The sequence below is a fragment of the Protomyctophum parallelum genome (assembly GCF_964188405.1).
Source record: "Protomyctophum parallelum genome assembly, chromosome: 22".
Taxonomy (NCBI): domain Eukaryota; kingdom Metazoa; phylum Chordata; class Actinopteri; order Myctophiformes; family Myctophidae; genus Protomyctophum; species Protomyctophum parallelum.
In genome coordinates, this window is record NC_139714.1 from 4,949,482 (window position 1) to 4,973,678 (window position 24,197).

Here is a 24,197-nt window from a genome sequence, read left to right on the forward strand (position 1 = left end):
TATGTTCTGAGGGGCGTGGCTACCGTTACAGTCTATGATCGGGATTCCCCTCCCACTCGAGTCAAAATAAAAACCAACGGAGAAGAAGGGGGGAAGTCCCGCCTCGTTGTCTGGGCCAGCCAATGGCCAGCTGGGCCAAAACGGATCTAGAAAGATGGCGACTTACAATACAAGGACTGAACAGGCTTCATTTTACGTTCATGTTAGACCCGGAGAACGCTTTGTCCATATTTTTTACAGTCTATGGTCTCAATAGAAGAGCAAGGACACAAAATACCCCAGCTGGATACGTTATTATTGTGTTAACATACCCATATACAGATTGGACTAAATTACATTTGACTCATTAAAAGTTACATAGTGCCGCAACACATTCCACACGTTATGATATAATTGACAAGATACCGTGACTGCCGGGATTGTTTAATTACCTTTGGAGCATACGCCAAAGTATTTGCTCCTTTGATCCATGAAAATCCCCCCGAAAATTGTCCCACGATTTGTTATTGAGCCGACAAAAAAGCCACTTCATAGACAAAGAGCAAAGCGAGCTAAGATTGTCCCTACCCCCTCATTCACTTTGCATTGGAGTCAGTTTCCCAGAAGCCCTTAGTTGCAAGCGAGTTATAGTTCGATTTCCGGTTACGTCATCATAACGTGTCAGCCTCGTCACGATGTCCGCGACAAAGATGGATTTCCATAATAATCATCTAACGACGGCGAATTGAACACATAAAACAAATAGCGGGTTTAGCGTATTACGCGTGGAAAGACAATGGGATAAATGTCGTGTATGGCGGGTTATGCGGTGTTAACTGACCAGATTCCGTAGTGCTCTATATAGGCCCAACATATCTTCACCAAAAACAGCCGATCTATAGATTCGCTACGCTTGCGATTGTTAATGATGAAGAGAGATCAGGAGCGATGCTTTTACCTTCCCCCGGTGAAAGTTCTGCACGATGGTGAGGTGGAGGTACTCTTACCTTCCCCCGGTGAAAGTTCTGCACGATGGTGAGGTGGAGGTACTCTTACCTTCCCCCGGTCAAAGTTCTGTACGATGGTGAGGTGGAGGTATTCTTACCTTCCCCCGGTGAAAGTTCTGCACGATGGTGAGGTGGAGGTATTCTTACCTTCCCCCGGTCAAAGTTCTGTACGATGGTGAGATGGAGGTATTCTTTGCGCTGCCACTCGCTCTGCATGGGATAGTTGAGGAACTCTCTGAGTGGCCGCTCTGACCACTCCAACAGCTCATCATAGAGCAGCAGGGTGTAGGATGCCTCTGGAATACACACACACACACACACACACACACACACACACACACACACACACACACACAATCAAATTGCTATACTTACATGTTTTAAGGGGATGGCATTGATCTATAAGCTCACAACGCATTGCGTTGAATCCTTATGGAAAACACAGTAATACCAACATACTGTGCACACACACACACACACACACACACACACCCTCAACACAACACGCACACACACACACCTGTGTAGTTCTGGGCTTTCAGATGCAGGTCGTAGAGTTTGTGGATGTAACGGATGTACATCTCCTCTTTGTTCAACTCAGTCTTGTAGAAGTTCTGGAAAGGTAGACAAACAAATAAGAGATTTTCTGCACTGCTGAGTAACATTGACTTCCTGGCTAGTCTGCCTACGAGCCCAGGCGGTTCCCCAGATGGCTACTGTTATGTAAGACGTAGCGGGGTGGGGATGGCGGGATTTAAGAAAAATATAGTGGATAGCTAAAATAAGTTAGGGCCTACCACTTTTCCTAAATAGCGAAAATGGAGAATCTAAACTTGAACTGTATGGTTGCAGACACGGAAGCGCTTATCTAACGTATGTCACATGGGTATGGATTGAGATGCACTTAGCGTTGATCTGAAATCAACGCTAAATCAGAGTTTGAGGTTGAATGTGAGTGTCAACTGCCACCCCCCTGAGACCCCAAATGACTCCCATGAGAGATGTTAACCCATTCTGACCGGGCACCCATTTTGGTGTCAGCATCATGTTATGCTTTAGCTATTGAAAAATAGCAGATCTACAAGCTCATATCGCGCCACCGAGTGGCGCGATACGAGCTTGTAGGTCTGCTATTTTTGAAAAATCGAAGAACGACTGACATTTCTAGAATCTGATCTCAGGTCAGGATGGGTTTATCAGACCAGTGTGTGTCCAGTGGAAACCTTCGTATGAATCTGATCTCAGGTCAGAATGGGTTAAGTCATCTTTATGCCGTCTTTTATATAATGGTAAATGGTGCATTCATACAGTGCTTTTATCGAAAGCACTTTACATAGATTGTCCATGAGAGATCAAACTGGGAACCTCACGGTTCCCATCTGGCTGCTCTACCGGCCACTCTACTCCACTCTCCCTCAGCCACTGCCGCCCCATACAGGGGCGTTACTAGCGCTACGCAGACAACGCGACTGCGTTTGGGGCCGTCTGTAAAATAAAATTATAAATCCATGCAGAGATGCAATGACAGTTCAGTTGAACAAAGTTTGGCGGAGCCTGGTGGTGGACTGCTGCTATCACACACACATCATAGGCACACACGTGCCCCGCCTCCCAACAGCTCTAGAGTGTAGGGCTGTAGGCAAATAACGTGAAGGAAGTCAGAAGTGTCTGTGGCGAGTGTGCAGTGGGCTTTCCCAGTCTCTAGTCCCGACAGCCAGGTAGTGCACAAATCAACTACAACTACAACTGTACAGTGCCTCGCTGTTTATAAACCAAAATGCAGTTTGGGCTTGTTTTTACAGGCTGCAGCTGCTGCTCTGTTCACAATCGCGACACTGCTACACTGCGCTGTTTATAAGCCAAAATCAAGATCAGCCTGCGTCAGGGCCCACTGATATAGTTACGCGGCTGGCCCCATATGACTTTTTTAATATGACTTCACTGTTGTTCTCTAATCTCTGTATGTTCATTCATCCTTACTGCTGTGACGATTTACCCTAGGATTAATGAAGGCCTGTCTGTCTGACTACTCACCAGCAAACTGACCGTGCATCCAATCTTCTTCCCATCCACCTCACCCAGCTTCATACAGTCCCTGTGGAGGACACAAGCAATTCATCACAGCTGCTGTACAGTAAGTCGCCGATTAAAGGCATGACAAGCTGACAGCTGTCACTCAAAGTCATTCCAGCATTAGATGTGTGCATCTCTTAAATGCGTACGCACAAGATTTGAGGAAATGTGCGTGTGTTTGTGTATTTCAATCTCAATGTGGGCGTGTCAGTCTTAACCTGTAGTCCAGCAGTCTCTCCATCAGTCGAGTGACGGTAGCAATCAGCGAGATGCCACTCTCTCTCCAAGTCTCTCTCTCTATCTTCTTCAACAGGCTAGAGCATAGCGAGAGAAAGACAGAGAGAGGGAGAGAAAGACAGAGAGGGAGAGAGAGAGAGAGAGAGAGAGAGAGAGAGAGAGAGAGAGAGAGAGAGAGAGAGACCGAGAGAGAGAGAAGATAGGCACAGTGAGAGAGAAATGAGACGGAGAGAAACAGTGTTGTCACAACAGTTCCAATAGGAATAAGAGACAAAAACAGGACCAAGACAAGAACATATGAGAAACTCATTAGCCTGATGGAAAGGAAAGCTAAAAGACAGCAGTCTATCAACAGCATGGGACGGAAAAAAATAACATTTTCTAAAGCAGGGGTTCTCAACGATTTTGTCTGGGGACTCCCGGAAATGCTTTGGCCATGTCTTAATACATCATAAATGAATACTGAAACCAGATTAAATCATTAAGGAAAGTTTATGCATGCAACTATGTAAACTCTTAATTTCCATTTTCCAGGCATTGTGTTGCAAAAAAAAGTTTTTTTTTTTTTTTTTCATAACTTGGGGACCCCCCCAAAATAATTTGGTGACCCCCCCGAGGGGTCGCAACCCACGTGTTGAGAACCCGTGCTCTAAAGAAAGAAGCGCCTGTTATTTGTGTTTGTCTCAAACTCGTTTCTCCAAGCCATTTACACGTTCACAATTGTGTCCGAGAGGAAAGGCGGCCATCATGAAAAGCGAGAAAAAAGCTAAACAAGTTAATATTGTTTTTCCTCCTCATATTAACACAGTTTGATTGTTGCAGAAGCTTACATTAACAGGCAAATGATCCGTAAATACAACGGCAAGTAAAGGTTTCCTCCAAATGTGCATAATACAGTAGCTATGGTTTCATTATTGTAGCTCATTGTTATGTTGTCATCACATTTCTGACAGCCAGTTGAGCTTGTCACACCAGAGTAGGCACTCCAAATAATGGTTCATTATAGTTTCTGAATTCTGCCAGCCAATCACTGGGTTTTTCTTTTCTTTTCTGTATTTTTCTTTCTTTCCTCTTTTCAACCGAGTAGGAGGCAAATGTCCGTCCAGTTCCTCCCCCTCACATGCAGCTCACTACTTCCCCCACAGCAGTTGTTCTCAAAGTGGGGTCAGTCTTAACCACTTGAACTACTGTATGTTTGCTTTAAAAAAAAAGTTCACAACATGGTGAGCAGAAATTGGAATAAACATTTCTAACACGACATGAAAAGGTTTTGAAGACCACTGGGCCAGGGGCTTGGACGGCTCCTGTTTGCCCTCCCTGATGCTACTGGCACCCATCCCTGTGCCTGGCCCCCCACCCACACCTCCCCGTTTCCACCCGCACACCCAGTCACCCACACACCCACACACACGAAGAGAGCGAAGAGGAGAGCATCTTACCTAGGGTACGGACCAAACAGAGGTATTCTACTCCAGGCGGGGTGCATAGGCGGAACAAATTGATATTAATAGGATTAATATCAGCACACACTCACACAGGTTAGTTCAGGGGTTAGTGGGGTCAGTAGCCAAGGGGAAATTAATATAGTAAATGTAAAAATAAAATAGTGTGTGTGTGTGTGTGTGTGTGTGTGTGTGTGTGTGTGTGTGTGTGTGTGTGAGTGTGCGTGCGTGTGTGTGTGAGAGAGAGACTCTTTTTGATACAGAGACAGTCATGTCTGACTAACATTTTTTCTTTTGTTTTTATCCAAAATGAATTGATAGCACAGGCAGACTCTTCACATATTAGAGCATGTCTGAAATAAATCGACATGTAAATATGAAATGAATGCTTATACATGTAGCTAGGTGTAATGTTAGAGTCCACAGAAGTGAACCTTTCAAGCCTGTTTTCTCGCTGTTTTCTGCAAGACATTACTCTATAAGCCATATCTCCAAAGCTGGTGGGCCAAACCGAACAACCAATATGTAGATTTGAAGCTATGATTCCCTGCTTTCATAAGACATGAAGAAGAAAAGAAAGAAAATCTACTAAAGGTAAGAAATCAGCATGTGGAATATTGCAAACAAATTGATTTACAGACTGGGTAACCATAATGATATTACACGTTTAACCACATCTACTCTGCATAATTATACATTTGAAATTATACACTCCAATTCTGCTGTGATTGAACAAACATGGTATTGTACAGATACAGATTCAGAGATTGTATCGTTCTGAAATGTAGGCTACCACACTGTACAGCACGATGGAGGGTGGTAAAGGCAGTGATGTGATCGACTACAAAAAAGACGATGAAACAATTCAAGGAGTGAATGGTGTATTTAGTAGTGATCCCAGCCGGGAAATTACTTCTAACCATAACACGTCTGGCGCGTAGAAATGGGAGGGACAATAGTTAATTAACCCCCCCTCCCCACTAGTTTTACTGCCAGCTGTCAATACTAGAAACACACTTGATAGAAACCTTTAATGTATTCTTATGTGGCAGATAGATAATTGTGCACACGCCAGATAGATAAAATAACCTCAAGGTCAGATACAAAATCCATAATATAAAAAACAAATATGTACAAAATGTACTTGTACAACAGTATTTTCTAACACGTCTTTAAAAAAATAAGTTGTTGTATCGTGGCTGAGTAGTGCGGCTTCTTTCTTCATCTCAGGACAGAATAGAGAAAACATGAGTTGTGAGGTGTGAATTGGACGAGCCATAACAGTATGAAATATGAAAATATTATGATTTATATTTTGTCCTGCACAGCGCACCACTGTGTATACAGACAAGGAGAGTTTGAACTTGCACAAAACACCACCAAAAAGCAAGGACGCACATCATACACACGGGCGCAAGCACACACACACACACACACACACACACTGTATGAACACTTCCCACATCCCACCACAGCATGCAGGGGCACAAACCCGGGTGCACAGACCGCGGGACAGGGTGGGACAGGGTGGGGCAGGGTGGGACACTGGGATAGGGTGGGGAAGGGTGGGGCAGGGTGGGACAGGGTGCGAGAGCACGACTGGCAAAGGAGGACATGTGTGACGGATGAAATGTGACCGGAGCTTTCGCCCCCTAGACACTGATCACTTACCTCTGGTGACCAAAAGCCTAATTTGTACGGCAATGTCTCTGAACACATCTATTATTTTTGGCATGCGACAGCCTTGCACACCAAGGCTTAATAATGCCTATTAGCTACACATTTAGTGCCGGAAGTGCATCAAAATAGAAGCTCTGGGGTGCCAGAGTTGTCTGATCGCTTTTACTCTGAAAGCCATGAACCGGAAACACTTTCCTAAAAAAGTTGACTTTACTAAGTGACCTCACATCCCCGATCATCTTAATTATTTTTTTTACGCTCCAAAAAGCGTTCATATTTTGCGGGAGAGACGGATGAGGAGCAGAAATGAAGCGCCAGCATATTGATCCATTCATCACCACGGAGAGCGCCTTGGATTAGGAGATACGAGTCATTCTTTCTGCCGCGCTAACATGGGAGTCAATGACAAGCTAATAGTTGCACAGAGCGTTAGCGTACAGAAAGCGAAAAGCGAAATGCCAAAAAAAGAAATAGGAAAAATTCTGAATATTCTTATCTCGCCCCGTGTCACTAGGACGTCGCTAGGACGTCCACAGACGTCGTAGGCACAAATTTTTCGGCATCCTTATGATGGCCTCACACGTCGTATGAACTGAAACGGTTAAATGCAAGGAACAGGTCGACATATTGTGGTTGTATGTCTGTGCCTGCCTCCAGGCTACAAGATTGTACTGTATATCGTGTGCAGTATATTATTATGGTTGTCATTCAACAAATAGTTTAGTTTTTGTTTCATTGTGTCATTCAATCTGATTAATCGATCAGATATCTCCAGGGTTAACGGATTAATTTGTTGGGGGGAGAGAATCAATCAATCATTATTTTATTGTTTTACTCTGCCAATCGGCCAAGCCGTTATCTCAGCCAGCCTCTACTCTCTTCATCTCTCTTTCATTCCCCCCCTGCGCCCCCTCTGGTATCCATCTCTCTGGGTGGGTGGCAAGGACTCACATGCTGTTGAACAGTTCCCTGTACGTCTCGTCTCCTTTGCCCTCTGACATCAGGCTGTCCAGCTTGTCTATAAGCTTGGCCTCCACCTGACAGGATCACAGTCACACATCACAAGCAGGTGATTACAGTCGGGACTCGCAATCAGAAGCACAGAAACTTTATTCCGGGTTTGACTTGCTGAGGGGGGTGATGGGAAAGGGAAATACATGCCTCTGCTTGATATAAAATCGCCATCCACCCAACCGCCGGAAATAGACGATCTACATGCTCACAATGCATCACATCGCGACACGCTGTGAGCTTGTATATCGTCTATTTTCTCTTCTCTGGAATATTTCTGAAAATGATTGAACATGATTCTCATAATAGTGTGGTTCCCTTTTTTCCATTTCCTGAAAAGTGACGGTTTTGGACATACAAGGTTTCCACCCGACAGCGACGATAATAGTCCCTGCGTGCACCCCAGTGACTCTAGTTCAGATTAGCTACCTGCTCCCGGTGAGCTGTGTACCTGTTTGAAGTTCCCACTGCGTCTCTGTTCCCAGTCCATCATGTCATGGAAGATGGGGATCATGACGTTCCTCAGATCCGGCTGAGGAACCAGCGTCACCTCCAGGAATGGACCGATCATCGCCGGGATGAAGTTTAGCTTGTGTTCACCTGCAGGGGAAACAAGGGCTCATGGCGTCAGAGTCTGAACCGGAGGCTACTGCATTGCATCCAAAGGACGCAATCATTCTAAAATAGTGGTTCTCCCCCAAATTCATATGTATCTGGTTACGGACTCCCATCTGAAATTATTACATAAGATAAGATTTGTTTAAAACATTATTTTTCCTAATTGTCCCCAAGCCTACATGTGGCCTTAATCCATGGCAAATCTGGGGGGCCTTGAAATGAAAAACTTTGAAAACCCCTGTCCTACATACATCAACTCACACATTCCACACGTTAAATCAACATGAATTATTCCTGAAAAAACAACATTAGTCTTGATGTGTACTGATGCTGTAACCTGTCTTTCTTGCATATTTGTGCTGTTTTTATTGTATTTCTTTCCATCTTGATCAACCATGGTTTAAAATGTGCTTAACAAATATACATTTTAATTTGATTAGAATTGGAAAGAAAGTAAAGGTGTTTCATCCCTACCTAGGTTCTGCCACATGCTGAAGATCTCACAGCCCATCATCACCCTCATATCTCCATACCTGAATACAAAGAGAACACAAGATCATGTGTGTGTTCGTGCATGTACGTGCACATGCATTTATGTGCACAGTACAGTACATACATGCACTGTACATGCCTGTGAGTTTGCATACACTTACTTTTCCAGTGTCCTCTTCCTCTTGGAGGGAGAGAAGGACTCCAGCTGAAGACAGGGCTGGTTGATGAATATTACAGACAGGTAGAAATAGGAGTCCCACACCTGCAGGTGACAGAGTGATACTGCAGTGTTATTAAACGTCGCACAAAAGCTTGTCTCCCCCTTGCTGATAGGGTCAGTTATTCCCCCCTGTTTGCGCATTCATTGATTAAAAAACTCACAAAAACTGTCAATACAATATTTCATCTTAGAACCTGAGGCAACTAAAACATTTAGCAAGACCAATGAAATTAACACACTGAGGGGTTGGTTTTCAGCCGTCAATTCCAGCTGAGAATAAAATTAACGTCGTAGCAAGCATTAAATCTCAACCGATTGCTTTCTCTGCCACCCGTGCTGAAAAGAGCCGATCTACCAGTTCCCAATGTATCACAAGATGACACGTTGTGAGCTTGCAGATTTTCAATTAGGTCTGCTATGAATCAGGCGTAATCCTTCTGCCCATTTATCTCAATAAAGTAAATACTAAGGGGATGTGACTGCACACTCCTATTAAAATGAAAATACCACCAACAACAATAGAATGTCCTCTGGGACATGTAAGCACTCAATATCTATTAAGTACAACATAATTACTAAACACAAAAGGCTACTTAGAGTGCATGTGTGAAAGGCAGTTATGGGGGGTGGATGGATGTGTTCACTCGGGCAGAAACAGATATGTTCAGTTCGCTTGATGAACGAGCAAGCTGCTGTGCGTGCCTTCTGAGAACCTTGGCAATAGCCCTGTGCTGTGCGCAGTTCAGAAACCTGTCCGCTTTCTTTTCCTGAAAAGTTGCAATGCAAGAATGGAAGCCATCGATAATAAAAATCTAAATATCTTGTTTAAAATAAATCTGCCTAACGATGATGTCACTGGTGGACGGGTGTAAAATTTTATTGTTTTATACTTTTACATACCTGGAAACACACCACCTTTACGAACAATTTCAATCCGGTTTTCGCACTAAACACAGCACCGAAGCCGCCCTCCTCAGAGTCACAAACGACCTCCTGTTATCTGCTGATACCGGTTCACTAAACATCCTCATCCTCCTTGACCTCAGTGCTGCCTTTGACACCATTCATCACTCCATACTCATCTCACGCCTCAAATCCACCCTTGGAATCACTGACACTGCCCTCTCCTGGTTCCAATCATACAGGTACCTCACTGACAGACACCATTTTAACAACTGCCAATCACTCACATCACCTGTCACCCACGGCGTAGGTACATGCTCCCCCTTGGTCAGATAATCTGCAGTCACAGCCTCCGCTTTCACTGTTATGCCGATGACACCCAACTGTATCTCCCCTCCAAAACCATCACCACCATCACCCACTCCACCCTCACCTCCTGCCTGACTGACATTAAAACATGGATGCAAACTCAACTGCAATAAGTCTGAAATTCTCATCATTGGCCCCGACTCACTCACCCGCTCCTCTCATGATTTCTCCCTCACTATTGATGGCTCCACTGTCACCCCCTCCACCTGAGTCCGTAACCTCGGTGTCATTCTTGACCCTACACTCTCCTTCCTGCCCCATGTCAACCAGATCACCAAAACTGCCTTTTTTCACCTCCGCAACATCGCCCGCCTTCGTCCCATGCTATCACACACTGCCGCTGAGACACTCATTCATGCCTTCATCACATCCAGACTCGACTACTGCAATAGCCTCCTGTACGGCGTCACCACCAAGTTTCTCAAAAAACTACAGTATGTGCAAAACTCTGCCGCCCGCCTGCTCACCAGAACCAGATCCAGGGACCACATCACACCTGTCCTCCGTGAACTACTACACTGGCTTCAGAATTTGCTTCAAACTACTCACCACCAACTACAAAGTCCTCAACAACCAGGCCCACCTCTACATCTCTGAACTCATACAACGCCATGCCCTCAGGTCAAGCACTGCCAACCTACTGGAACCCCACAAGTCCAACAAGAGAACCTGGGGTGACAGGGCCTTCGCAGTGGCCGCCACTTCATTGTGGAACTCACTCCCAGCCCACATCAGAGCTGCCCCCACCTTTGACATGTTCAAAAGCACACTCAAAAGTCAAAACCCACCTTTTCAGACTGGCTTTCCCTACTTACAGCTACCCAGAAACATTACTGTAAGTATTTAAAGTCAGACCCACCTTTACCAACTGCAACATTGAAATGATGCACATGCACGTACAGTAAATACATTACAAAATATTTGGACATTGTGGAATTACTACACCTTTTACTTAAAAGGTGCATGGACCTCGCTGTACAACTCCTTCGTCCTTACCTTGTAGTCAAACTTGTCGTTGAGGAAGTTTTTCCTCAGGGCATCAGAAAGGTAGAGGACAGTCGTGATGATCACACTGAAAGAAAGGCAGAGGGAGATATGGCGCAGTGTTGATTTTGACAGCAAATTGTGATTTTAGTTTTAGTCAGTATTTTAGTCACCTGGAATGTTTTCAGGTTAGTCTAATGGCTGATTTTACAACGTAACGGCTGATTTTCAGCTTGCAACCAAGCGTACAATTATTTTACTTAGACATTTATACTGGATCTCTTGTCCACTAGTCCCTTCCTAAATTGTCAATATATTTAGTCTTAGTTTTAGTCATCATAGCTTAGTTTTAATTTAGTTTCCATCTAGTTTTCGTCCGTGAAAAAAAGGTAGTCGACGAACATTTTTCGTCATAGTTCTAGTCGACAAAATCAACACTGATATTAACACTGATTATCGGGTCGGCCCGGTTATCTGTGAGTAAACCTGGAGGCATGAGCTTGGATATTTTGGCTGCTCACACTACAGGATAATATTTTTTTTTTTTAAGATATTTTTTTGCGGCTTACGCCTTTATTGATTTTTTAAGGGATAGAAAGTAGGCTGACAGGAAACGGGAGAGAGATGGGGGGATGACATGCGGTAAAGGCCGTGTCGGGTCCGGGAGTCGAACCCGCGGCACACCGCGACTGGATCACCAGTCCGGTGCCCAGACCGTTACGCTACGGCCTGGGCCACTACAGGATAATATTGCTAGATATTTCACTCCCAAATATCTCCTGAATTCAGAGCGTCGTCGCCGACCAAATGTTTTGCAATAATAATCAAAGTAACTAGAAACTAAAGTTTTCAAACAAATGTAGTGGACTAAAAGTACAATATTTGCCTCTGAGATGTAGTGGAGTAGAAATAAAAGTATTGGAAATTGGAAAGTGCAAATGCCTCAAACTTTCACTCAAGTACAGTACTTGTTGGTGACCAGGGGTGAGTGACAGAGAGGTCTTACTTGTTGGTGACCAGGGGTGAGTGACAGAGAGGTCTTACTTGTTGGTGACTAGGGGTGAGTGACAGAGAGGTCTTACTTGTTGGTGACTTGGGGTGAGTGACAGAGAGGTCTTACTTGTTGGTGACCAGTGGTGAGTGACAGAGAGGTCTTACTTGTTGGTGACTTGGGGTGAGTGACAGAGAGGTCTTACTTGTTGGTGACCAGGGGTGAGTGACAGAGAGGTCTTACTTGTTGGTGACTAGGGGTGAGTGACAGAGAGGTCTTACTTGTTGGTGACTAGTGGTGAGTGACAGAGAGGTCTTACTTGTTGGTGACTAGGGGTGAGTGACAGAGAGGTCTTACTTGTTGGTGACCAGTGGTGAGTGACAGAGAGGTCTTACTTGTTGGTGACTAGGGGTGAGTGACAGAGAGGTCTTACTTGTTGGTGACTAGGGGTGAGTGACAGAGAGGTCTTACTTGTTGGTGACTAGGGGTGAGTGACAGAGAGGTCTTACTTGTTGGTGACTAGGGGTGAGTGACAGAGAGGTCTTACTTGTTGGTGACTAGGGGTGAGTGACAGAGAGGTCTTACTTGTTGGTGACCAGGCGCATGACGGTCCAGTCCTTGGGGAACATCTCTGGTCGGATCAGGATCCTGAACACCGTGAAGATCTGGAGCAGGAAGTCCTGGGATCACATGCACATATAGGATAAACCTTACCAATGGCTGCCATTAAATGCCTTCACTTTTATGCTTATTTATTTGATTCAAGGCACAGAATGTTCATATCGATTCAAATTCAATTCAGTATTATGGCAGTTTAACGACACGTCAAAAAACAACAGGTTGCAAAGCGATGCGTTGTGAGCTTGCAGAACGGCCTTTTGGCAATTTGTATCTCTTCACAATAGGGAGGCCGCAACCAGAGGCTATGAAATAAGCTTTGGAACCCCTGGATTAAGTGACCAGAGAGAGAGAGAGAGAGAGAGAGAGAGAGAGAGAGAGAGAGAGGGGAGAGCATTGAGAGAGGAGGAAAGAGATGTGCCTCGAGCCAGAACCAAATCCAGTAGCTCATGATTATTAAGCACAACAGCAGCACCACGGTGCAACATTATAGGTCCCTCGCTGCCTTTGTGGTGCAGCAAAGACTGAAATTGGAGATGAAACACAAACGCTTGGCAATGTTCCGAGCAGACAGACACGCAACACACACTGCATTTGAACTGTCTAATCGCTCTTTGATGGTGTGAGGCGTCCGGGATTGGCCAGACTGCGACCTGAATGGCTCACAGCCAGACTGCGACCTGAATGGCTCACAGCCAGCACGTCTCATGTTCAAGACCAATGTTTCCCAAACTTTCTTTTCCTTGATATGTTTGCCCCCTTTTTTGACAAAAGTGGAAGAGTTGTGGAAGAAGAGTTGTGGAAGAACAATAATTGTAGGTGCTTCTGTCTGTGGCCTATTGGCAGTGTGCACACGAAAATGCGGCGATGATCGATCCAGCCGTTTGTGAGATTACTGTATCTCCAGACACACAAGCGCACGCGCACACGCGCACACACGCACACACACACACACACACACACACACACACACACACACACACACACACACACACACACACACACACACACAACCACTTCTAGAAGGCTAGAATACTACAGAGGCATTGCTTTGTTTTACTTGAGAACAGGGGTGTCCAAACTTTTCAAAGGGGGCCATATTAGAAAATATTAAAAAACCCAAGGGCCAACAACATAATGTACCTTCGGACTATAACAAAGTCACATACATATGCATCGCATTTAAACGATTCAATTTAACTATCATCATCAATATTATGTTCAAATGGATGATCAATCAATGATGATGATATCAATATTTAATATCAATGGTATTTTGTCAGGTGTGTGTGCTGTGAACAACAAGTGTAACTTGGCCGTTTTTTCAGCCATATGTCATATTACGAAATGTAACCCAAGGTAAAAAAAAAAAAAAAAAAATTGAAAATAAATTACAAGGAACACAGACAAATGAAACTCTGGGAAAAACTTCAATGAAAAATGTCCCATACTTTTGGGTGGGCCGTTCATAATACAATTCAGGTATGAAGCTGTGGGCCGTAGAAAATTTCGGCCCAGGGCTGCATTTGGCCCGCGGGCCGCACTTTGGACACCCCTGCTTTAGAACGTCTCTTAGACACAAATGACCAATATAGTTAATCATACATAGGGTGTCACACAAAATAATCTAAAGTAGCAGATCTGCAAGCTCAAAGCTTGTCGATTTTCAAACGACATCCTTTCCTTATGTGTTATCATCAACGGAAGGTTTTTCGAGGTCAGTTTGAGAGATTGGTGTGTGCTTAAAGTTGATATTTGCTCAGTAAAATGGAGAGCAAGCACTTTGCCTGCTGTCTTGTTTCACTGCGCTGTGAATTTACCCATCTGCTCTGCTGTGTCTAATCCCTTAGGACACTGCTGTAAATGACAAGGCTTTTGTAGTCACCTCAACACAACACATCTGAGTCTTTAATCCGTTTCAAAGCAGCAGTCACACACACACACACGCACGCGCACATTTTAACAATGTATTCATGTGCACACAAAGAAAATTGTGATTGGCACAGACAGCCCAAAGTGACTTTGGACTTGTTTTCCTGGAAAGTTGTTAATATTGGAAGTTGCAGGTTGCATTTTTTGGAGCATGTTTCTAAAGTGTAGTTGTTTATATATAAATACCTCAAAATTGTACTTAAGTACAGTACTTAAGTAAATGTACTTTAATAGTAACTTTTCACCACTGGTGAGAAGTGGTGAAACAGGCCCTCAGTGTGTGTCCTTCCTCCCTGCAGAGCTATCCATCTCAACCAGATAAGTAGTTTGGATCAAACTAACGCTGCATGATTACGGCGGTCTCCTCTATCTTACATAAAACACCCTCGCTGTGTCACGGCGATAATCATTATCGTTCGACACAGTCTGACAATAATGTATTCTCAGAATAGCAATATCCTTCCCCTGTGGCGTGAACTCAGTGATTGGGTTCTCTCACAATATCTTTCTCTCTCAGTGAGAGAGAGAGGTGTTAAAACAAAAAAATGGCAATTAAAAAAATATATACATATATATATATATATAGTATAAACATGAACAGATCTACAGGCTAGAGCAGTATGTAGGGAGCTGATTGTCTATTTTTCGCTATTCGTTGTATAGCTAAGTATATAGGGCTAAATCAAAAAGTTAAAACGGGACCTTTCGGGAGAAAATGACCTTTGTCTGATGAACATATCTAATGAAGGTCGTGTGTGACTGACCCAGAACATCTTATTTTCTTTTAACTTTATCAGTAGGAGTGGAGCTCCTCGGGCATCTTCTGCTATTTCAGATAGCAGCTGATGTTTTTTGAGCACCAAACCCTCCAGAATACTTTTTTTGACCAAACCATGCAAACCAACAAGTACGAATGCCTCTGTCTCTCCATCTATCTCTGACTGCAGTGGAAGTTTTAACAAAACTTCTCCCTCGAAACCCACGTCACAGGCAGCGATGTGGGTGAGCCCACCCATTGTGAACGTCTGGGGATGACTGAGTCCATTAGGGAGAGAGAGAGAGAGAGAGAGAGAGAGAGAGAGATAGAGCGAGAGAGAGAGAAATACAGTATTTGCACGCCATGGCTATCTATCACAATGCAGGTGTGCAGCACGAGTTTCCGCCACTGCAGTGGGTGACTCATTCACTTCTCTTATGGTTGCTGATGTGAGTGGGCGAGCTGGATGGTAATGGGGGGAGAGAGAGAGAGAGAGAGAGAGAGAGAGAGAGAGAGAGAGAGAGATGGAGACCGACGAGAAATGGAGAGGAGGTGAGAAAATGAATCACTCCAGAACAGTAATGAAGAGATGCACAGGCTATATCGTTGCTGTTGGGCAGAAACCTTGTATCTTTCTGTATACTTTTTATGTGTTTTTGTTGTTTTTCCATCACTTAAGGACAAGAGTGTCAAGCAAAAGTAGTGCAAATAGCCGATCTACAAGCCCAAACGCTTTGCGATGCATCGCTTTAGAAGCTTGTGGATCTGCAATGTTCACTATTTCATTTTTTTTTCTTCAGATTTCCTGAAAAGTAACAGATTTGGGGGTTTCCACCTGACGGCGACTATATTCAGGATGAGGTTTCACTTTGAAGGGATGGGGCGGCCACTGTTAGTTTACAGGTTTCCAAAGTAGGGGGGGGGGGGGGGGGGTCAGAGGGGGCCCAGCAGGGGATAACAATATTGGAAAGAAGAGTGATATACACATGAGCAGGCTTTACACGGGTATATTAATGCGTGAAGTCTGTTATTTTGTGGGTGATCCGGTATCGGGTGGGAGTGGCCTTTGTTTTTTGTTAAGTTGTCCTTGTTCATGTAGGCATGGATGTATTTGTTGTAATGCTCTGTCTATTGTACTCTTTGTGTATATTTGTGATAAGGACCCCCTTCGAAAACGAGGTGAGTGTGCGTGTTAACATGCCTCATTTAATCAATTACATTTTTGATTAGGGGGCCAAGCACAAAGTTTGCAAACATTTGAAATCAAATCCTTAAAAAAATAAAAGTATTGACAATAACAACCTCACAAGTTCACAACGCATTGTGTTGCTAACATACTGCAACATGCACGCACGCACATACACACAGGTGCATGTTCTTACCCTCAGGTCATCTTTGTTGGTGAATTTCTGAAGCAGCTTTTGGTAGTGTTTGTCACTCATCTGACGGAGCAGAGCCAGCAGGCACGCTACAAACTCCCCCTGCAACGCAACACACACACACACACACGCATGCACAAAAACAAAAAGGAGAATGACTTTCATCATTTTCATCACTGCAGTCCTCATCGCTATCATGTTGATGAGGATAATATTATTGTTGGCTCACCAATACAGCAATCAGCAAGAAGACGAGACGGACCGGTATTATTGAATGTAGAGAACTATTACACTATATGGGTATTGATTTGGAAAGTATACTCTCCAAAGTAACTAAGACTTGTGGGTTCTCAAACGTTCTCGTGTCATTGATTTCTCCTTGACACATTTTCATTTGTGGCTTGATTCTCCTTACTCTCCATCCCTCCACCCCCTCCCTCCCTTCTTTTTAGTTTGTCTTTTCTGAAAACCAAGTCCCCCAGAAAGGATGGCGCAGCGTCGAAGCCGAAAGACGTATAGTGGTCGAAGCTAGAACTGCAGGCGGACCCCAGCATTTAACACGAGGAAACCCGGCCGCGCAGCTGGGGTATTTAGACCTGACTGAAATTTAAAAAAAAATCTTCTAAATCCTAAAGGTTTTCATGTCAAGGACCCCCAGAATTAGATGTATTTGGCCGCCGACCCCCATCTGAAAATATGTTGTTCCGGGCACCCCCAGAAGCAAAGATAGGAGTTAAAAACGTTCGCTCTGAAAGAATATATATTCAAAGATTTGAACCACATTTTTATGATTTTTCAAAAATAGCAGATCTACAAGCTCGTGCTACGAGCTTGTAGATGTGCTATTTTTCAATAGCTAAAGTATAACATAACGCTGAAAACACCAAAAGGGGTTCCCGCCCAGAATGGGTTTAACATTGAGCACTTTGTCATTTTGGACACCAAATTCTGGTTGTCCGAATCATTAAAAAAAAAGTAGAAAAAGTAAAAAGTAGACCGTTCTTCCGGGTGCTTCAAAACGCCACTGAGCAACTTCCACTGAAATGAATAAGCAGGGGCCGCCCAATCCTTTATGACTCTATGCTGAAAACGAACACAGAAGCAACATACGGTGACATCCTGAAACTGCAAGCGGAGTGCGCCCCCTGTGGGCTGGGGTCTGTTGGTGATCTCCAGGATGGTTCTCAGCAGAACCCCCAGTAGACTGTCCACGATCAGCTCCACCTCCTCCGACACCACCGCCTCCTGCACGCGCGCACACACACACACACACACACACACACACACACACACACACACACACACACACACACACACACACACACACACACACACACACACACAGGCTTTACATTTTACAATTCAGTGAATTACCGCTACGGTGAGAGTTAGTTATATTAATTATACTAATCAAATATCCGATTGTAATACATAAGTAATCTCTGTTCTTCTTTGTGTCTGCAGGTCTTCTAGCCTAGACAGTGCAAGCGAGAGAATGCATCTGAGGTAAAGTGTGTGTGTGTGTGTGTGTGTGCCTCCGTGCGTGCGTGCGTGCGTGTGTGCGTGTGTGTGTGTGTGTGCTCATTTTTTGAATTATTCATTTGACCATTCTCGTATTGGATTTTCAAACAGACCAGCGTAGACTATGATCACAGATCCACTCTAATGCTAATGATTGTATGTGTGGCTTTAAAGATCAACAACACTCCACCCAACCAGCCCATGCAGTGCTTAATCTTTACAGGTTTTAATTAAAAGGTCTTGGAAGCAGCACAGGTTTTAATTAAAAAAAAGGTCCTATAAGCAGCAGGGAGCAGGCACACCTGCCACAGCCCTGCTTCACTGCAGTTGCTAAGTAACCAGCGATTCAGAAACTCCTACTTCCTCATCCCAGCAGTGGTGGACGTAAAGCAAATTAAGCGTCTGTGTATCATCATTTTAGAGTATTGGCTATTCAAAAATAGCAAGCTCACTATATTTTGGAGAAAAAATTATAATGATTAGGGAAAAGTGTGATGTTTCTATGTCAGTGGTTCTCAAACTATTTCCCCCATCTGAAAATATGTTGTTCCAGGGACCCCACCCAGAAGCAAAGATTCAAGTTAAAAACGTTCGCTCTGAAAGAATATATTATTAAAAGATTTGCGCCACATTTGTAAGATTCTTCAAAAATAGCTAAAGTATAACCAAAAGGGGTTATACTGTGTGTATTATTTCCTTTTCTTGTTTGTAATACAGACTGGCTGGGAGGAGGAGTAGGACTAAGGCCCTATACAGTACGTCCTCTCTGGGGGGGGGTTACTACCTGTCAGTGGGGAGTGTTGGCTGATGAATGAATATCAATCAACATCCTAATACATCCTAATACTGGAGGGTCAAATTATGACAGGCTGTCAAAATATAACCCCCCCAGTCAAAAAACACTTTGTTTGAAATAGACACTCATGCTTTCCAAGGTGTGATTTGGGGTCCTAAGTATGAATACAAAATGTATAATACTGGGGGGACAAATTATGACAGGCAATTCCTGCTGTCAAAGGACCTTGAGAAGCACTGGTCTATGTATATCTTATTAAACCCCATGGCATGTACTGCACTCACCCCCGTGGTGCTTTCCTCCTTCTGGATGAGTGACAGCATGCTGGTGAGGATGCGCGCACACGTCACCAGATCCCTCTGCTCCTGCATGTGGGCATGCAGGAGACGCAGGACGACAGGCAGCAGGACACAGCGCGACTCTGCACCACGCATACACACACACACACACACACGAGCACACACACACACACGCGCGCGCACACACACGCACGCACGCCGCACACACACAACAATTACATGAACATTATGTATTGAAAGTATGCAGGTGTATTCATGTGCATCTTTTGATAAAGAAATCGACGCTATGTGTCAAGTGTGCCACGTCGGTGCGTCATATACTGTAGACGAGCGCAAACGCACAACGTGTATGAGAATAACTGTATAGTCCCAGTTTTCGGATGGCGGCATACACAGTGGTGTCATACCAAAACGATTGTGACGCGCAGGTACGGAACAGGACGGTGCACGTGCAACGCGTCCCCCTAGATTCAAGAGAAGACGCACCTAACCTCGGGTCACGAGACCTTCCAAGACGCACCAAGTACCCAGTGCTGAGTTGTCTAGGTTTACTGGCGGTAACCCCCCCCCCCCACCCCTCCCTATTTTAACAGTTTCACACCATGTCAAGTATCCTGTCCAATTCAAGTAGCTACTACTTTGCATAACAACAGCTTTAACTGTTTACCTGAGCGCACTTAACTTCTCATACACGGTAAGCCAGTAAGCAACACTTACACAGCAGTATGGCTCCAGTATAGGCTACTGTGCAGCAGTACTGCTGCTGTTTGTTCTGCACACAACAAGAATGCCTCCTCCACCATCAAAGAACAGATTGGTCCAAAGCAAACGTTTTAGTTTCGCTACTGTGCAGTAAAGAAGTTTGTCTGAGTATTTTAAGTCTACTTTTGTAAAAACTCTCATACATACAATATAGGCTATCAGCTTCTCTGTGCACACGCACGCACATGTAGGCGCGTGCGTGCGTGTGCGCGTGACGTTCCGTGGTACCGGAAGAAAAATCACCATTACACCACTGGGCATACATACGTACATATGTTTTGTGTTCCCATTCATTTTCCCATAGCTTCAATGGCTCAGCAGCCAATTTGAACTGGAAACACATTGGAAGGTGTCGTGTGTTTCCAGTTCAAACTCAGCTTCTGAGCCAATGAAACAAAGCTATGGGGAAATGAACAGGAAATAGGTATGCCGCCTTCAGAAAACTGGGACTAGAGCACAATGCAGAGTAGAGTATGAATATAGTAGAGGTTCTAGTCAGCAGATGGCGCCAAAACTCTCCACTGACAGCCTCATGGCGAGAATGAGAGGTTTCAGTGGATCAAAGTCACAGTCCTACTATTTTGTCACACACTTTCTCACAGTGGAATTTGTTCTCACAATGTTGCCGTGTAGTATTGTCCCTTTATAGGTGACCTCTTAGTGAAAATTAAAGCCTTAGTTGTCTACAAGTTGTTGTTGACAGACTGAGACGATGATGTTGAGATTATTTGGTTGTCAAACCTTCTCATTGATTGATTGATTGAAATATTTATTAACAGTTTGCAGAATTTACAGTACATTTCAAGCACAAACTCAATACAAAGACTGTTAACTGTGAGTGGACGACCCAATTAAGCATTACACTTGTTTACAACAGGGTCCACATTGTTCAATTCATCAAAAATGTCATGTCAAGGACCGCTAAGTTAATGTGTATTTGGCCACGGACCCCCATCTGAAAAGATTTTGTAGGACCCCTGTACAAGATTTGTGGTGTTAAAAAAATGTCAGCCACATCAGTGTCCATTTGGTTCCTATTCCTAACTATCCTAACTAGTAACAGCCTTCTCACACTTGAACTTCCATGCCAAAGGAAGCTGTGTTTTGCGTCATCTCCGGGTTTCTGACGCGGCAACCTGTCGCGTGGGTGGAGCTTCATTTTCATCCACCAGCTGTCTAAAAAAACGGAAATTACGCAAAACACAGCTTCTTCTGTCCGCGCATGGAATCTAAAGTGTGCTCAGACCCTAAGACAGCCCTATCTCCCTCTCCACAAGGTGGGATGAGTGCAGCAAAGCATTATGGTCATTGTAGTAATCCAATATACTGTAGTACTATCGAAAAACATTATGTCAATGTAAACTATATGGTATCCATGTAAACAATGAACCTAGCATCTGTTTAAATAACACAGCTTTAATTGTGTCCGAGGCAATTTAAACGTGTCCACGTTATATTCGCCATTCATCGCAAATAAAACGTTTCTACTATAATTGTATAACCTATCATCTTAATCAAGGATTCAGCAACGCGTAGGTGTGTGTGTATGCGTGTGTGACAATTATCCCCGGCGTTGCTGTGTAGTCGCCTGCTGTGTGGAGTTTTTAGCCAGAGGGACCTATATAACGCAGACAAATGGCTGGGGCGCGTGTGCAGTATGACAACTGTGTGAAGCATTGATCAAAGTCAGCATTTTGTTTGAGCACGCATGAATCAGGGAGTTTAAAACGGTTTATTCAGCATTACTACCGTGTGTGTGTGCGTGTGCGTGTGTGTGCGCGACTGTGCGTGCGTGCATGCGTGTATCTACATTCTGTTCTTTATGCACTGCGCGCATGCCAAGCACATTATAAGTAAAGTAAAGTTAAAATAACATTAACAAACATTTTATCCCACTATTTTGTAACCCATTTTTCACCCCTGTGTCAATTATCTAATGTGATCCTGGGCTCTACACATCCTCAGCCAACCTAGTCCCCATTTATGGGGGACATGGGGAGAGCAACGGACTTCAACTCATGCTTCCTTCATACATGAGTGTCCAAGTTGCTCCTTTACACCTTGGACGTAGTGCGTGGGTGGAACACGTCATTCCAACCAGTTCCCCTCCATCAGGCGCCCCGCCGCCCCGGCTGGCCAGGGGAAGCAGTTTAGAGACCAGGATTACTGCATGTTTTTTGTGAGGGTACCTACCCTAGGAGACACGGGGAGAACATGCAAACTCCACACAGAAAGGCCCTTTCGCCAACCCCGCCTCGGGTATGGGCACTGATGACACGGAGAAGGGAACACGCCCCCAGCGCCCACAGCGTCACCAGCGGGAATCGAACCCAGGACCTTCTAGCTGTGAGGCGACAGCACTATACCAACTGTGCCACCGTGCCCTCCGGATCTGCTATTTCTCAATAGCTAAAGTACAACATAATGCTTAAAACACCAAAATGGGTTCCCGTCACTGAATGTGTAGCGCGCGCCTGGTCTGGGAAACCACTGTACATACCGGGGTTGATGTACAGCTGACTCTCCACTGTCTTGACGATGCACTGCAGCTTGACGGCCTCCAGGGGGCACTCTGCGTGGGCCGTGGCGGGCAGGCTGCCTAGCGTCTCACGCACAAAGCCGGCCACCTCGCGCACCGTGAAGATCTTCAACAGCTCGCCATAGATGGCCGGGAAGGTCCGCAGGAACACCGCCTAATGGAGTGGAGTTAATGGTACAACAACACAATACGAATCACCAGGAACGTACTGTAATTTACGTCCATCTACAAAATGTCTTCTAAAGCATGACAGTTTTCTGAAAAACATAATATGTTTCTATCAGTGGTTTTCAAACTATTTTATGTCGAGGACCACCAAAATTATATGTATTCGGCCCCAGAATTATCTGTAATTGGCCGCAGGCCCCCCATCTGAAAATATGTTTTTCCAGGGACCCCCCCAGAAGCAAAGATTTGAGTTTAAAACATTCGCTCTGAAAGAATATATATTCAAAGATTTGCGACACAAGAGGTATAATATAGCGGACAGACACACATGGGAGAACCACGCGAGTCGTCTGTAAACACACACACAACCGGACACAATTCCCTCGCTCATGCACGCCCACGTGCAGCTGTTGTTGCCGTATAATTGGAGTTATGGTGGGCGTTTTAGGCCGGCTTGCTTTGCTCTTGTTGAATATGAGCAGAGTGAGAATTGCTGGCAGGAAGAGGCGGTGTTCTGCTTCTGATAATCGCCCCTTCTGGGCATTAATTAATTTGTATCACTGGTGGGGAATATGTTTCATTACTGCTTCTGGTCAGACTGATTAATTTCCTTTTCCTTTTGGGAAATGTAGACCGTCTGATAGGTTTGATTATCCAATAGATACATATCCAAATGTATCTATTTTGGCAAATATTTCCTAAATAATCATTACAAATCTATTACAATGTCAAATAAATGTCTTTATTTTCTATTCTTTCAAAACTAGCCGATGTACAATATGTCACAATGTGACGCGTTCTGAGCTTATAGATCTATTTCCACTAGTGCTCATTGTATGACACGGTATAACAGGGCTTATGTGGGTAAGAAAAAGACCCAGACACCTGGCACTGGGCCTCTGTGCCACTCCAGAACCCTCCAGTATAGCATGGGATCCAATTACACACCGTTTACCACCGGTTGTGACCAAATTAAAACAGGGTCCATCTGGAAGCAGGACATTGTGTGGCATGCAGGCGGAACAGCTTTAATGAGGACACTAACACTATGCATAGTGCAGTAAGTTGCAGTTTAGCCACTCGGCAGCAGTGATGGATAAAGTACTCAACCGCAGTACTAGAGGCAAAGTATAGATGCTCCTGGTCAATAATTCAACAACAAGTGAAAGTTGTTCCATCAAATTTGTACTAGAGTTAAAGTACTGGAGTACTTGCTTTTTCAGAAAACATAAATTCAGTCAGATAACTCACGAATAGATTTAACCAATATTTATTATAGCATTATAAGTGTGCATATAATATTTTATCTTGGTGTTGTGTTCGGCTCTGCTAATTTTTTCTCCCTGCTCAGCACAATTAAACACCATCATTAAACATTAAGAGCAGGGAGATAGTTATAGAATAACAAACCCCCATGGGG

The 24,197-nt window shown here is 44.3% G+C and overlaps 1 protein-coding gene across 1 annotated transcript in view; it reads right to left on the reverse strand.

The window, feature by feature from the left end:
* The window catches only part of dock4b (dedicator of cytokinesis 4b), a 207,150-nt gene that overhangs the window by 54,260 nt on the left and 128,693 nt on the right, over positions 1–24,197 (reverse strand). The window contains exons 23-36 of the mRNA XM_083757446.1: positions 22,571–22,763; positions 19,294–19,430; positions 17,803–17,937; positions 16,696–16,794; positions 12,592–12,686; positions 11,028–11,103; positions 8,701–8,801; positions 8,522–8,580; positions 7,881–8,029; positions 7,370–7,455; positions 3,278–3,373; positions 3,021–3,081; positions 1,507–1,600; positions 1,134–1,282 (exon numbers count right to left, since the gene is read on the reverse strand). Coding sequence (XP_083613572.1) covers positions 1,134–1,282; positions 1,507–1,600; positions 3,021–3,081; positions 3,278–3,373; positions 7,370–7,455; positions 7,881–8,029; positions 8,522–8,580; positions 8,701–8,801; positions 11,028–11,103; positions 12,592–12,686; positions 16,696–16,794; positions 17,803–17,937; positions 19,294–19,430; positions 22,571–22,763 — 1,530 coding nt within the window. The remainder of the gene's footprint in view (positions 1–1,133; positions 1,283–1,506; positions 1,601–3,020; positions 3,082–3,277; positions 3,374–7,369; positions 7,456–7,880; positions 8,030–8,521; positions 8,581–8,700; positions 8,802–11,027; positions 11,104–12,591; positions 12,687–16,695; positions 16,795–17,802; positions 17,938–19,293; positions 19,431–22,570; positions 22,764–24,197) is intronic.